The sequence below is a fragment of the Myotis yumanensis genome, unplaced genomic scaffold, assembly GCF_028538775.1.
Source record: "Myotis yumanensis isolate MYYU_CA2020_CCGP unplaced genomic scaffold, mMyoYum1.0.hap1 SCAF_8, whole genome shotgun sequence".
Taxonomy (NCBI): Eukaryota; Metazoa; Chordata; class Mammalia; order Chiroptera; family Vespertilionidae; genus Myotis; species Myotis yumanensis.
This window is the reverse complement of record NW_027223759.1, coordinates 35,985,849-36,001,574: the sequence shown is the minus strand read 5'-3', so window position 1 is coordinate 36,001,574 and position 15,726 is coordinate 35,985,849. Positions and strand designations below refer to the sequence as shown.

Here is a 15,726-nt window from a genome sequence, read left to right as displayed (position 1 = left end):
CCTCAGTGTCCACACGTCAGTGCCCTGTGAGGGCTGCACACTGCCCCAGGACGCCTTTCTGCTCCCTTCCCTGGGACCTTGCCTCCCAGCACCTGGTGTGGTAGGAGCTCAGCGCTGCCCAGGGCTGCACCCCCCAGTCTACCTTCTTCCCCCAGCATCCCTTCTCCTGGCCAAACTCCCCCTCCCTCCCTAGTGCTCTCCAACCATCCCTAGTGGCTCCCACCCACCTGTCCCACTGCCTTCCCCCATGACAGCCCCTCCTCCCACACTCCTCCACCAGCCTGGCTCCCTAACCCTGCCAGTCTGTCAGCCTGTGTCTGGGGTGGACCACGCTGGGCGGACTCACGCGTGCGTGTGAGCAGCACCAGGGGCCTGCTGATGTCATTTCTATTGTTGGCGTGGCGCTTGACTGAGAAGATGGAGATGTTGTAGGCCCTGCCGGCCCCCAGGGCTCGGAGCTGGTGGGAGGAGCGGCTCTGGTCCACAAAGTCGGTGCGGCGGAAGGAGCCGTCAGCAGAGGCGTAGGTGACCGCATACCCATCCAGCATCTGCCTGGCAGCCTGGCCTTCGGGTGGGCGCCAGGAGATGGTGACCCCACTCTCCTCCACTTGGTCCACCTTGAGGGCCGTTGGTGGGAAGAGCTCTTCAGGGTTTCGGTCAAGAACAAGGGAAGGGGGGCGGTCAGCTGTCGGCCATCAAAGCCCCGGACCCCAAGCAGGTGCCCAGCCTGGTGGCTCTGGGGCCTGGCTACCCTGGGGCAGATGTAGGCACTGCTGGTAGGGAAGCCACTCCTGGCACCTGCAGGGGATGCTTTCATTTTGGTTTCTGGCTGTTGCTCCCGGGATAGGCTCTTGCATACACATGACCGCACTGAGGCCTCCTGGAGGGGCTCATGTGCACACGTGACTATTCATGCCACCTTCGACTTATGTGCCCCTTCCTCCTTCCCTGTAGATCAGCGGTTCTCAACCTGTGGTTCGCGATCCCTTTGGGGGTCGAACGGCCCTTTCACAGGGGTCGCCTAAGACCATCGGAAAACACATATATAATTACATATTGTTTTTGTGATTAATCACTATGCTTTAATTATGTTCAATTTGTAACAATGAAAATACATCCTGCATATCAGATATTTACATTACGATTCATAACAGTAGCAAAATTACAGTTATGAAGTAGCAACAAAAATAATTTTATGGTTGGGGGTCACCACAACAAGAGGAACTGTATTAAAGGGTCGCGGCGTTAGGAAGGTTGAGAACCACTGCTGTAGATCCTGGGAAGCAGCTGTCAGACGCTCTGCCCTGGGTGGAGGGGGAGCCTCGACCCTTAGGCCTGTCATTTGGGGTGTCTACTGCCCTCTGAGTGAGGAATAGAGGCCCTACCACCTCATTCTGATGCCCTTATGCCTCACCTTTGGCGCAGTCCTTGCCCGTGTAGCCCACTTTGCAGGTACAGCTGTGGGACCCATTGCTGGCCAGGCAGTAGCCACGACCCCCACAGGGGCTGGAGAAACAGGGATCACTCACTGGAGGAGGGGGAAAAGCAGCATTGAGCTCTGGGGTGTCACTTGGCCCCCCACTGGCCTGGGCCTTGCTCTTGGGGGACTTGGTTGTTCCTGTGTGAGTGTGTTTTTGGTGGAGGTGAGGGTACCATCAGGCAGCTTTTGGGGGGGCGGGAGTAGGAGAAGGGACACTCCAGGATGTGGGGTCAGGGCTCATCAGAAGCTGGGCAGGTGTGGCCTTCTGACTGAGCCAGGCCATCTTCCCCCACCCCAAGCCAGGTGCCCTGGCAGGCAGTGACTTGGGGTGGGGTGAGCACAGCGCTAGCCCTTCCACACCTCCCTCTGCACTGCGCTGTGGCTGGAGTCCCCACCCAGGTCAGGGCCCGCAGGTTCCCAGCATGGCCACAGGAAATACTTGCAAACCAGTAGCAAGGCCCTGATCACTGTCTCAGCTGCTGCCCTGCCTCTGGGCCCCCGCCTGCCCCAGGCCTGTTCACCAACAGTCCCTACCCTGCTTGTCCCTAGACAGGCTCCTGTGTCTGCAGTCCCATCACAGGCCTTGTCCCTGGAAGCCCCGTCCACCCTGCACAGCTAAGTGCTGCCAGCCAGGCCCAGTCGGGGCTGGGGACATGCCCATAAGCAGGTCAGCCTCCCCCCCGGACACATCTGTTCTAGGAGAGTGGTGTGACAGCAAGTGGAGGGAATACAGATGAAACAACCCCATAGGGCAGGGAGTGCTGGGGGCACGACCCGACCCGTCAGAAGTCTAGGAATGCCTCATCTGGGAGAGACATGTCCCAGGGGGAGACTATTCCAGGTGTAGGAGTGGCGGTGGGGGGTGGGGGGGGGTGGGGGAGGGTGCCCAGACCCTGAGCTGGAAAGCCTGGCCATCCAGGGATAGCAGGGGAGGTGGGGGAGCTTGCAAGGAGCCCGAGGAGGAGCGTCCGGGCCATGCCCACACCTGTCTCACAGTGGTAGCCGAAGAAACCCTCTGGGCAGACGCACAGGTAGGCCCCGCCACCGTTCTTGCACTGGCCTCCGTGCTGGCAGGGGCTGGAGTCGCAGGCATCCACCTCTGGAGAACACCCAAAGAGTGGGCCCGAGCGGCAAAGGGGTGTCTGGGGGAGGGAGGAGAGGACAGCGGGAAGAAGGGAAAGGGCGGCGTGGACGAGCCGGGGGTGGAAGTCTCTCTCATCCTTGGTGGGTGCCCAGCTCTCCCTTCACCCCTAGAATCCTGCCTGCCAGGGAATCTGTCCAGCAGGGCCAGGGTGGCTGCCCCCTCCGCTCTGCTCTCTGAGTGGCCCAGGGTCTGGGCTTTCAGAAAGCAGTTTTGCCTGGGTGTCTGGGGCATCTCAAGTGTGGGTGAGGGCCTGGGCACACAGGGGACCCACCCAAGCATAGCCCCTACCTGTCTCACAGTGGACTCCAGTGAAGCCTGCGGGGCATTGGCACACAAAGGCTCCTGGGAGGTTCCTACAGGAGCCTCCGTTTCTGCAGGGCTGCGCCTGGCACTCATCTGTCTCTGCAAAGACAGGACACGGGGCTGCATGAGCCTACCTGGCCCCACATGGGCCTAATGGGCCTATAGGGCCCCACATGGTCTTATATGAGCTTACATGGGCCTCCATGGACTTACATGACCTCCAGGGTTCTGTGTTCAGCCTGAGGCTTCTACCTCACACCTGCCCTCTCCACTGCCTGTCCCACAAAGCCCCCACCCCAAGCTACTCCCAAGTTTACTGTCCAGGCTGGACATCCTGGGCCTGGCCCTTCCTGGGTGGTGTCACTGTCTCAAGGCTTAGAGCCCCACACAGGTGTAAGGAGTGCAGGGCTCATCCAGCAGTGCGCCTGGCAGGCCCTCATTCCCTCCGCCAGCTTGGAGCACTGGCCAGGTATCAGGGCTGTGACCTGCCCTCTCTGAACCCCATCTTGTCTGCCCCTGAAGCCAGAGTCTGCAGGAACAGGAGAAGACAGTCAGTCAGTGTTTCTTAGCCAAGCTTCCAATCTCCCCAGGTAGGTGGAGGCAGAGCTGGCAGGGGCCTGAGTGTGTAGCCAGCCAGACACTAGCCAGGGTGAAGAGGGTCAGGGCAGGCCATGGACATGGCCAGGCTGCTGGAGCTGCTGCCCCGTGGTGAGGGCCATGCTGTCTTACCCAGCTCACAGTGGGCTCCTTCATGCCCCGGGCTGCAGACGCACAGGTACCCGGCGACTCGATCCTGGCAGGAGCCCCCATGCAGGCACGGCTGGGATCTGCACTCGTCAATTTCTGGGCGAGAGGAGTGCCCAGGTGCACGGGTGCCAGGAGAAATCCGAGAATAAAACAATGTTGCCGTCATTAGAGGCAATGGCTTGAAGCCAAGTTAAGATGGACATAAATGAGTTTTATTCTGAGGAGACACCATGGGACTCAATTTCCCAGCTCAGGTGGATGGGCCCAATCTTGCCAATTCACTTAATAACAATCATGTACGAAAACAATAAAATGGGGTTGAGTCCTTTGTTTTAAAATGTTCACCCTGTGTGTTTCTTAAACTGGGAGTTGTGCTACTGAATTCAAAATGTTCCATTTAGAAAAATTTAATTTCAATGCTTAACAATATGTTAGTAAATAGATGGTAATGATATAATGACTCCTGGAGCTGCACTCAACCTGGGCACTAGAATGCTGACGGGCTCAGCAGGGCATATGCACATCCCCACCCCGTGTGACACGAATTTCTGTGGCTATCATTTCTGTGCCTGCTTAAATTTAAATTTTTATGAGTTGCCTAATCAATACTATAGATGGTTTTGCTTTTGCTATTTATGAACTTTATCTATAGGATATTGTGGTATATGTACTCTTTTCTGTCCACGCTATATTAATAAGACATCTCCATGTTGCTGTGGGTCTCTGTGGGACCCCCTTTCCCTGCTGTATAATATTCCACAGTGTGATTATACTGTACTTTACCCATCCTTGTTTGGTGCACACTTGGGTTGGTCCTAGACTTCTTACTATTGCAAAACAAGTGTTTCTGTGTCTGCTTCCCCATCTACTGCTTGTGGATGTGCACCGAGAAGTGGAGTTGCCGGGACACAGCTTATATGAACGGTCAGCTCGATGGGCAGATTACCAAGTGGTTTTCAAAGTGCTTAAACAACTCACACTTCCTCCAGCAGTTTTCTCACAAATCCTGTGGATCCACATCCTCACCAACACATAGGCCTCTTCATCTTAGGAAGTTTGGCCAACTGCACGCATCTCGGTGTGCTTTTGATTGGCATATGGGTGATTGCTGCATTCTTTACGGTCACTGGTTCTGTGTACCTCTTCCATGAAATGCCTGTTCATGAGTTTTGCTGATTTTCCTGTCAGGTTGATTATTCTTTTCTTATTGATTCATAGAGTTCTTCATATATTCTTGAAACCAGTTTGTACCTTACATTTCACTTTCTTCTTTAAGTTCCTAATTTTTATATAGTCAGTTTGTCCATTTTTCCCCTTTTATAGTTAGTGCTTTTTTTTTTTCTGGCTTATGGCATCTTTTCTTACCCCAAGGCCAAAAAAAAATTTACCTATATTTCCCAAAGAAATATATATAGTTAAAAAGACATTTTAATCCTTAATCCATCTGGAATTGATTGTGTATGGTGAGAAGTGGGCAACCAATGTAATATTTCTCAAAGTGCATGAAAATTTTATTTCAGCTGTGGTGAAGATTTTCTCATCCTTTTTAAAGAAGTTTATAGCCCTAGCCGGTTTGGTTCAGTGGATAGAGCGTAGGCCTGTAGACTGAAAGGTCCTGGGTTCTATTCCAGTCAAGGGTACAAGCCCAGGTTGCGGGCTCAATACCCAGTAGGGGGGTGTGTAGGAGGCAGCCAATCAATGATTCTCTCTTATCATCTCTCTCTCTCTCTCTCTCTCTCTCTCTCTCTCTCTCTCTCTCTCTCTCTTTCCCCCTCCCTCCCTCCTCTCTGAAATCAATAAAAATACATTAAAAAAGAAAGTTTATAATTTTGGCCTTTATATGGATGTTATAATGAATTTCACATATAAAAATTTATCATGATTTTGATACTATTGTACATCATTTTTGTTTCACTTCAGTTCCCAAGTGTTCACTGCTAGAATATGAAAATATAACTGGTTCTGTATGTTGACTCTGAATCCTGTGACCTCATTGAATTCACTTCTTAGTTCTATAGCTTCTTTTGTAGAATTGCCTTAGCATTTTCTGTGCTCACTATTGTGTCATCTTCACGGCTTCCTTTCCAGTAGACACACCCTTTATTTCCTCTTGTCCATGGCCCTGTCTGGGGTCTCCAGGACCACATTGGGAGGAGTTGGTGAGATGGACACATTTGCCTCAATACTGATTATGGCAGGAAGCCAGTCATCATTAAGTATATTATTGGCTGTTGAGTTTTTCACGGTTCCTTTATCAGGTTGAAGAAATTCTCTTCTACTCTTAGTTTATTAAATTTTTAATAATAGTTGAATTTTGTCAAATGATTTTTCTGCCTCTATTGAGGTGATCATATGATTTCCTCCTTTATCTCCTAATATGGTGTATTACATTGATTGATTTCCAGATGTTAAACCAGCCTGTGCTCTTAAGATAAATCCCACTTGGTCATGATGTGTTTTGCTTTTTATGTAGTACTGGGTTTAATTTAGTAACATATTGTTAGGATTTTTGTATATATGTCATGAGAATGTTATCTTTAATTCACTTTTTGTAATGTCTCTGTCTTGTTTTGGTATCACAGAAATACTGGTCTCATAAAATAAGTAGAGAAATACTCCTTTCCCCTGTGTTTTCTAAAAGAGCTTGTATAGGGTATAATTCCTTTCTTAGATGCTTGATAGACTTCACCAGTGTTATGAAAATCTGGTCCTGATATTTTCTTTGCAGGAAGGTTTTTTTTTTTTTTTTTAATATATTTTATTGATTTTTTACAGAGAGAAAGGGAGAGAGATAGAGAGTTAGAAACATCAGTGAGAGAGAAACATCGATCAGCTGCCTCCTGCACATCTCCCACTGGGGATGTGCCCGCAACCCAGGTACATGCCCTTGACCGGAATCGAACCTGGGACCTTTCAGTCCGCAGGCCGACGCTCTATCCACTGAGCCAAACTGGTTTCGGCTGCAGGAAGGTTTTTCATTCCAAATAAAATTTAATAGATATAGGGATATTCATATTTTCTAATTTTCCTTCTGCCAGTTCTGGTAATTTGTGTCTTTCAAGGTATTCATCCGTTTCATCTAGATATATTGGCCTAAAGTGCAATACCCCCTGTTGTCCTTTAAACATTGGTAGGGTCATTAGTGATGTCTCTTCTTTCAATCTAATATTGCCAATTTTTCTCTTTTTTTGATCAGTCTAGCTAGAGGTTATCTATTCATTGACTTTTCCAAGGAACCAGATTTTGGTTTCATTGATTTTTTCTGTATATATGTTTTTTATAATTAAATTCTCTAAATGTTTATTTATTTTTATTTATATATTAGAGGCCCGATGCACGAAATTTGAGCAAGGGGCGTGGCTCTCTCAGCCGTGGCTGCTGCCTCAGCCCTCGCAGCCCCACCCCAGAGGGCCCACAGATCACCATGGCACTGGGGAGGCTCACTCCAGATGCCCCGCAGCTGGCAGACTGGATGGAATTAGGGGCGCTCAGGCTGTAGCCTTAGTCATGTGAGTGCCATGCCACCGAGCCCAGCCGTGTGCCGTTGAAGTGCCACATGGCATGAATGACCTCGGGGGGTGCAGTCCACCTCTGCAAGGACACAGCAGCCCCTTCTGCACAGCAGGGCACCTGCCCAGCCCCATTACTCTGCCCACCAGGCCACAGAGCTCGGAACCCCTGCTCCCCGCACAGCCTGTCCCGTGGTGAAGGTGCCTTGACCTCCAGGAGGGCTGCCCAGAGGTTTCCTTTCCTTCTTCCCCTCTGTTCCCTCTACCCTGTGCATACTGTCCTCTGCTCTTCCAGGATTAGGAAGAACACCTTGCCCCCACCCCAGTCCCCTGGCCCTCTCACCTGCCTGGCACCGGCGTCCTGTGTACCCTGCTCGGCAGCGGCAGAAGAATTCTGTGCCCAGGTCCTCGCAGGTACCCCCATTCACACAGGGGCTCCGGAAGCAGGGGGAAGGGGCTGCAAGGTCACAGGGGCCACTATCATCCATCACTTTTTCCCCACTGGCCTCTGGGCTGCACAGAGATGTCCCCTCTGTGCTGCTCTGCCTACCCCTCCACCCCTGCCACCCCCGCCTGGGCTGCCATGAGGGGCGTGTTTTCTGTCTCTAGTGGCCTGCATCTACCTTACCTATCTCACAGTGCCGCCCGGAGAAGCCTGGGGGACAGTCACACTTGTATTTGCCAATGTAGTGGAAGCAGGTGCCTCCATTGTGACAGGGCCCAGAGGCGCACGAGTCTGGCTTCCCTGGGAGCAGAGGGCACAGTTGGGGTCAGGTGTCATATACCCACCACCTCTGCCCCTTCCCTGGTCCCCAGATCCCAAAGCAGACGTGGTGGTGGGTCGGGGGTCCTGGTTCCCACCCCCGATTCCTAGCTGATCCCAGCTGGCAGGCCGCACCGATCTCACAGTGCCTCCCGGTGAAGCGGTAAGGGCAGTTGCACTGGTACTCGCCGCCTGCTTCCTTGCAGGTGCCCCCGTTCCGGCAGGGCCCCGAGCTGCACAGGCGCGGCCGGGCTGTGGAAGGACAGAGAGAGAGGGAGGCGGGTAAACAAGGGCTCACGGTACCCCCACCCATGTCTTCTCAGTCCTCAGGCACTTGTGGGCCCTGCAGGCTCTGGCCTGCTTCTCAGCCCCACAGGCCTGGCAGCAGCAGGGGCCAAGCCAGTCTGTAGATTCCCTCTCCACCTTGAGGCCTCTGCCCACCTCTCCTCTCTCCTCTGCCCCGAGCCCTTCAAACTGCATGGAGGGAACCATCCAGGGTGGGCGCTGGTCAGTACTTAGGGAAGAATAGTTACACTCTCGAGTGGCTGTGTTGTTGACATTCTCCAAGTTGGATTAGATGTAACAAAATCCTAATGAATGTTTTTCAAATCAATGATTCAAAAAGCTATTTGAAAAAATGCTGAGCAGGAAACAAAGCCTATTCTGAGGAAAGCAGTGATGACCAGGGGGCCACAGATCAGATCCAGGAACCCCTGAACCATTGGAAGGGGAGTGCCTCATTCCCGGGATGACAATTTAAAAACACAATAATAATAAAATTTGGACTGTGTAACATATACAAAAATAAACTATATGACACCAATAGCCCGAAGCAGAGTGCACCAGCTCTCCCTGCAAAGGGCCCGCTACAGCCTGGGCACAGAATTCTTCTGCCGCTGCCGAGCAGGGTACACAGGACGCCGGTGCCAGGCAGGTGAGAGGGCCAGGGGACTGGGGTGGGGGCAAGGTGTTCTTCCTAATCCTGGAAGAGCAGAGGACAGTATGCACAGGGTAGAGGGAACAGAGGGGAAGAAGGAAAGGAAACCTCTGGGCAGCCCTCCTGGAGGTCAAGGCACCTTCACCACGGGACAGGCTGTGCGGGGAGCAGGGGTTCCGAGCTCTGTGGCCTGGTGGGCAGAGTAATGGGGCTGGTGGCTTTCCGGCCAGGTGGTCACAGGGCCAGCAATGCACTGACAAATACCCTCGGGCAGTGGGAGGAGCCAGGCCACTGGCGCTGTCCGGGGTGCTGACACCCACCTTTCTCGCAGTGCCTGCCATGAAACCCACGTGGGCACTCGCACGTGTAGGAGTCGTCCTGGGCCTCGCAGGAGCCTCCGTTGAAGCAGGGGTCTGAGTCGCAGGGTGAGGGCAGTGCTGTGGGGTCAGAGGGCAGCCCTGTTGTATTCTGGGCAAGAGGCTAGCAGGGCCACCCTGACACCCTGGCTGGGACCTCGGCCCCTAAACTACACTCTGCTGGGTCTTGATTCCTCACTCAGGCTCCAAGGCCCCTCCCTGGAATTTCTCTTATCCTTGATTTTCCCAGAATTCAGCCTCCCTCTTCTAGGAGCTGGGATTGAGCTCACCAACACCATCATCACACATAGTGGTGGTGGTGGGTTTAATCACATGCTGCATTAGGCACCCGTTGACATGCTAGCAGCTAAGCTAGAGGCTTGGGAAGACACTGCATGGCACCTGCATGCGGTCAGGTGCCCTTTGGCTATCAGCCTGCTGCAGGGAAGATGGGAAGAGACCTGGCCTGTGTTAGAGGACTGCCTGCCGACTGGGTGGGGGTGCACCCACAGGTCCTCTGGTGCACCGCAGGGAAGCTGCCACTTTCCTCCCGAACACCCCCCACCCCCAGTTTGTGGGCACCATCCCAGCCCTCAGGCATGTGCACGCCCTCCACCCCTCTCACAGTGGCTGATGTTGTGGTCAGTGTGGCAGACGCACAGGTAGCTCCCGCTGTACTCCATGCAGTAGCCGCCATCGGGGCACTGGGTGTTCATGTTGCAGGGCGTGGCTGTGACTTCTGCGCGGGAGGAAGAAGCCCTGTCTCAGGTCTTCCTTGGGACCTGGTGTTCTTAACAAGGGTGGGGGTGTGCAAGACCCAGTGACCCCAACAGGGAGATCAGGTTCAGGCACTTTTATCGCCAGCTCCCTCCTGGGGTGGGGGTGGGGTCACAGAAACACTGGTGGAGGGTCTGACCTTGTGGATCCTGGTCCAGGCTGAAGCCACCTTCAAACCCTGGTTTGGAGGATAGTCAGGGGCAGGCAAGGTGTCCCCAGCTCAACTCTGGGCACCTACCAAATTCGCAGAGGAGCCCAAAGAAGCCCAGGGGGCACTGGCAGAGGGTGGTATTGCCCGCGAGACATCTGCCACCATTTCGGCACTCACAGTCATCAGGGGTTCCTGCCATGGAGAGAGGAAGGAGCCTCCGATGTGGGGGTGTAGAGGGTGGAGCCCTTTCCTGACCCTGCCCTGCTCCTGGCGACCTTCCCATAAGAGCTGCTGTGTATACCCCCACATGCTCACACATTCTCTATCCTGCTGTTTGCATGCACACCCCACGGGAGGCCCCAGCCCGGCCACACGCACTGTCCCTGCAGTCGAGGCCCATGAAGCCTTCGGGGCACTCGCACACGTAGCCCTCATCTGCGTCGACACAGGTGCCCCCGTTCTGGCAAGGGGCCGAGAGGCAGGGGTCAGGCACTGGCTGGCTTCCTGTAAGAAAGACAGTGGTCACCGGAGCAGCAGCACACATTGGGGTTTCCACCTCTGTTCCCAGTGCCAAGTGCAGTTTAAGCCGGAGGCCTACTTCCTGGGAACTAATTTCCCGCTGCCCCTCCCCTGAGAGCCCCTCTTTGGAGCAGGATGAGAAGCAAGGATAAGAAGGGCCCACGGTGGGCACCGAAGGTCCCAGCAAGGCCGGGGGCCTCCAGATGGTTCTGCTTGAGCATCTCTTAGGAAAATACTGGGATTTTCCTGGTACCTTTCTGTTGTTGATTCTATTTAATTTTGCTGTGGTCAGAGAACACAATCCTTTTGAATTTATTGAGCCTTATTTTATGGTGGCAGGACGGCCTGTCATGGCGAGTGCTCCCTGATCACTGAAAAGAATGTGCGTCTGGATGCCCATCAGGCCAGGCAGCCAATGGTGCTGGGCAGGTCCATCCTTGCTGGCTTCCTTCCTGTGTCCTGAGCTGCTGGCATGTCCTGACCTCTCCACCGACAATGATCTGTTTCTACTAGTGGTTCTGTTAGCTTTTGCTTCATGTATCTTGATTCATGTTAATAATATATTTAAGATTGTTGATCCTCTTGGCGGATTTCTCTCTTTGTCATTATGAAAGGTCTCTCTTTGTCCCTGGCAGTATTTCTTGTTCTACAGAGAAGCCGGGCCAGATTCCCGGGATGAGTAATGGCCAACCCCTTCCTCTTCGTTTCTTCCATGTTCAGTTTCTTCACATAGTTTCAGAATTTATCTGTTAAATTAATACATAGTAAAGTTGACTTTTGTTGGCAGTGTACTTCCATGAATTGTAACTGGTGTAGATCTGTGTGGCCCCGCCACACGTCCTATCACCCCCACGATGTCCCTGTTCTCTCTCTTCAGGGTCACAGATGCCCTCGGTCCACTTCACATGCAATGGACAGACCTGGCAATGTTTTATTCCCTTTACTCAGAGGTGGGTAAGCTATGGCCCACAGACCAAATCTTGCCTGCCGCCAATTTAAACACAAAGTTTCTTTGGACACTGCCATGCCCGGTCATTTACGTGTCATCTGTGGCTGGCTGCTTTTCATTACTCTGGCAGGGTTGAAGAGCTGTGACCACCTGGCCTGAAAGCCAAAAATATTAATAGCGGGCCCTTTGCAGGGAAAGCTGGTGCACTCTGCTTCAGGCTATTGGTGTCATAGAGTTTATTTTTGTATATGTTACACAGTCCAAATTTTATTGTTATTGTTGTGTTTTTAAATTGTCATTAAGGTGATTAAAAGATAAACAGAAAAGTTATATCTGCTCACATATTTACTATTTCTAGAACTCTTCATTCCTTGGTGTAGATCCAGATTTTCATCTGGTACCATTTTCTTCTATCTAAAGAGTTTCCTTTAGCATTTCTTGCAATGCAGATATGCTGGTGATGAATTCTCTCAGAGTTTTCTTTTTTTTTTTTTTTTTTTTTTTAAATTAAATCTTTATTGTTCAGATTATTACATTTGTTCCTCTTTTTTCCCCCCATAACTCCCCTCCTTCCAGCTCCCACCCCACCCTCCACCCTCACTCCCCACCCACTGTGTTCATCCATAGGTGCATGATTTTTGTCCAGTCACTTCCCGCATCTCCCACACCCCTTTTTCCCCCAAGAATAGTCAGTCTATTCCCTTTCTATGTCCCTGATTCTATTATAATCACCAGTTCATTCTGTACATCAGGTTATTTATTCACTTGATTCTTAGATTCATTTGTTGATAGATGCATGTTTGTTGTTCATAATTTGTATCTTTACCTTTTTCTTCTTCTTCCTCTTCTTAAAGGATACCTTTCAGCATTTCATATAATACTGGTTTGGTGGTGATGAACTCCTTTAGCTTTTCCTTATCTGTGAAGCTCTTTATCTGACCTTCAATTCTGAATGATAGCTTTGCTGGATAAAGTAATCTTGGTTGTAGGTTCTTGGTATTCAGCACTTTGAAAATTTCTTGCCATTCCCTTCTGGCCTGCAAAGTTTCTGTTGAGAAATCAGCTGACAGTCGTATGGGTATTCCCTTGTAGGTAATTGAGCCTCTTTCTCTTGCTGCTTTTAAGATTTTCTCTTTGTCTTTTGCTCTTGGCATTTTAATGATGATGTGTCTTGGTGTGGTCCTCTTTGGATTCCTTTTGTTTGGGGTTCTCTGCGCTTCTTGGACCTGTAAGTCCATTTCTTTCACCAGGTGAGGGAAGTTTTCTGCCATTATTTCTTGAAATAGGTTTTCAATATCTTGCTGTCTCTCATCTTCTGGCACTCCAATGACTCTGATATTAGACCGCTTAAAGCTGTCCCAGAGGCTCCTTACACTATCTTCACACTTTCGGATTCTTTTTTCATTTTGCTTTTCCAATTGGGTGCTTTTTGTCGAATCTTTGGTTTGATTATTGTACTCCTCTGGTCTGCTATTGGGTATAATATTCTTTATTTCAGTCCGTGTATGCTTACTTTCTAATTTCTTTATCGTAGCATCGAGGGTCTCATTAGTTTTCGTGAGGTTCTGCACAAATTTATGGCAAGCCCTCAAAATTGCGATTCTTAGCTCCATATCCTCCATTTCTGTCATGTTTTTTTGTCTCCGCATCTTTTATGCTTTCTTGGTGCACCCCCTTGTGGTCTCTGTGCGCAGTCTTGTTCTAGCCAAGCCTTAATTGTTGTAGTTAACACTAGGGGGATTTGACCCTCAGGCCGACTGGCTATAGGAATCAGCTGTGCGGAAAACGTCTGTCTTCTGGGGAGGCGCTAATCCAGCCTTTGCCTGAGGCGATCGGCAAATGGCTGTGCGCAGGCTTTGGGCGGGGCGGGCTCAACAGGGCGGGCGGAGGGAGCAGTTATGGCCACGCTCAGTCCCGTTCCCAGAGGCTCTGCTTCTCAGAACCCCGGCAGCCGCTGCAAACCTCGGAGAGAAAGCTGCCCTCAGGTTCCAACTGATGCCGGGTAATCCCGCTTCTCCCGTTTGAGTCTGGGTCCCTAGAGACTCGCCCGGATCTGGAGCCCAGAGTCTGAGACTCACTCCCGGCAGAAAACGACAACCGCGCCCTCAGCCACCAGCCCGCTTTCGCGCGCACCTCGGTACCTTTGTATTTTCCACACTGCGCCGCCTCTGAGCCTCGATTTGCTGTTCTCTTTCCTTCTAGTTGTAGAGTCTCTCTTCAGCCAGCCTTCCTGTGGTTCTGGGTGATGTCCGTTCAGTCTTTTAGTTGTATTTTTGAAATGGTTGTTTGCGGCAGCGGTCTCCGGTGTTTACCTACGCCGCCATCTTGGTCGACCGAGTTTTCTTTTTTTTAATTTTAAAAATATTTTTATTGATTTCAAAGAGGAAGGTAGAGGGAGAGAAACATCAATGATGAGAGAGAGAATCATTGATCGGCTGCCTCCTGCATGCCCCCTACTGGGAATCGAGCCCACAACCTGGGCATGTGCCCTTGACTGGAATCAAAACCGGGACCCTTCAGTCTGCAGGCTGACGCTCTATCCACTGAGCCAAACCAGTTAGGGCTCAGAGTTTTCTCTGTTGGAAAATCTTTATTTCACCTGCATCTTTGAAAGTAGGTCAACAGTGTTTTCCTTTCTGCCCCACAGTCTGGCCTGAACATCCCCGTTCCTCTGTTTGGATTCTGTTTTTTCCTCTGGCTGCTTTTAAGATTTTCTCTTTGTCACAGGTTTTCAGCAAGCTGACCGTGGTGTGGCTTCATGTGATTTCCTTAATGCTTTTCTTGGACATGTGGGTCTTAGTTTTCATCAAATGTAGTGAATGTTTCTTCGTATATTTTCTGTGCCCCCAGCACTCCCTCCTCCTGGGACTCCAAACGCACCACTAATCACTGAGAGCTGGTCCTAGCCTTACTCTGCCTGTGCTGCGTGTGGAGCTGTTCCGTTTCTCTCTTCAAGTTCTCATATGTTTCCCTCTGCACTGTCTACCTACTGTGAATATGGTCCAGTGCAGTTTTAAAATTCAGACACTATATTTTTCTTTTCTTTTTTTTAAAAACGTTATTGCTGGAAGTATTACAGATGCCCCCCTTTTTTCTGCCCATTACCCCCTTCCACCCGGTTCCTGCCCCACCCCAGGCCTTCACCACCCTATTGTCTGTGTCCATAGGTAATGCATATATGCATATAAGTTCTTTGGTTAATATCTTCCTGCTTCCCCCTCCCCCCTCCCTCTGAGGTTCATCAGTCTGTTCCATGTTTCCATGCCTCTGGTTCTATTTTATTCATCAGTTTATTTTGTTCATTAGATTCCTTGTTCATTTATTTTGATTTTTAGATTTAGTTGTTTATAGATATATATTCATTGTCATTTTATTGTTTATATTTTTTATCCTCCTCCTCCTCCTTCTCCTTCTTCCTGTATACCCTTCAACATTTCTTGTAATACTGGTTTGCTGGTGAGGAACTCCTTTAGCTTTTTATTGTCTCAGACGTTCTTTACTTGACCTTCAATTCTGAATGATAGCTTTGCTGGGTAGAATAATCTTGGTTGTAGGTCCTTCCTATTCATCACTTGAATATTTCTTGCCACTCCCTTCTGGCCTATAAAGTTTTTGTTGAGAAATCAGCTGACAATCATATGGTGCTCCCTTGTAGGTAACTAACTGCTTTTCTCTTGCTGCTTTTAAGATTCTCTCTTTGTCTTTTGCTCTTGGCATTTTAATTATGATGTGTCCTGGTGTGGGCCTCCTTGGGTTCCACTTGTTTGGGACTCTCTGCACTTCCTGGACTTGTTATTTCTTTCACTAGGTAGGGGAAGTTTTCTGTCATTATTTCTTCAAATAGGTTTTCAATATCTTGCTCTCTCTCTTCTCCTTCTGGCACCCCCATAATGCAAATGTTGGTACGCTTGAAATTATTCCGGAGGCTCCTTACACTATCTTCATATTTTTGGATTCTTTTTCTTTTTTCTCTTCTGATTAGGTGTTCTTTGCTTCCTCATATCCCAAATTACTGATTTGATTCTCAGAATCCTCTGCTCTACTGTTGAATCCCTGTAAATTATTCTTTATTTCAGTTAGTGTATGTTTAA

General features: G+C 50.4%; 1 protein-coding gene across 6 annotated transcripts in view; it reads right to left on the bottom strand.

Annotated features, from left to right (window-relative positions):
- Nucleotides 1-15,726, bottom strand: part of SNED1 (sushi, nidogen and EGF like domains 1) — a 58,430-nt gene that overhangs the window by 17,703 nt on the left and 25,001 nt on the right. For all 6 annotated transcript variants that reach the window (XM_070422589.1, XM_070422584.1, XM_070422585.1 and 3 more), the window contains 12 exons: nt 10,546-10,671; nt 10,255-10,359; nt 9,865-9,978; nt 9,204-9,320; nt 8,082-8,198; nt 7,812-7,928; nt 7,527-7,640; nt 3,657-3,770; nt 2,913-3,026; nt 2,466-2,579; nt 1,415-1,528; nt 347-643 (listed from right to left, as the gene is read on the bottom strand). In XM_070422589.1, the coding sequence (XP_070278690.1) occupies nt 347-643; nt 1,415-1,528; nt 2,466-2,579; nt 2,913-3,026; nt 3,657-3,770; nt 7,527-7,640; nt 7,812-7,928; nt 8,082-8,198; nt 9,204-9,320; nt 9,865-9,978; nt 10,255-10,359; nt 10,546-10,671 (1,563 nt within the window). The remainder of the gene's footprint in view (nt 1-346; nt 644-1,414; nt 1,529-2,465; nt 2,580-2,912; nt 3,027-3,656; nt 3,771-7,526; nt 7,641-7,811; nt 7,929-8,081; nt 8,199-9,203; nt 9,321-9,864; nt 9,979-10,254; nt 10,360-10,545; nt 10,672-15,726) is intronic.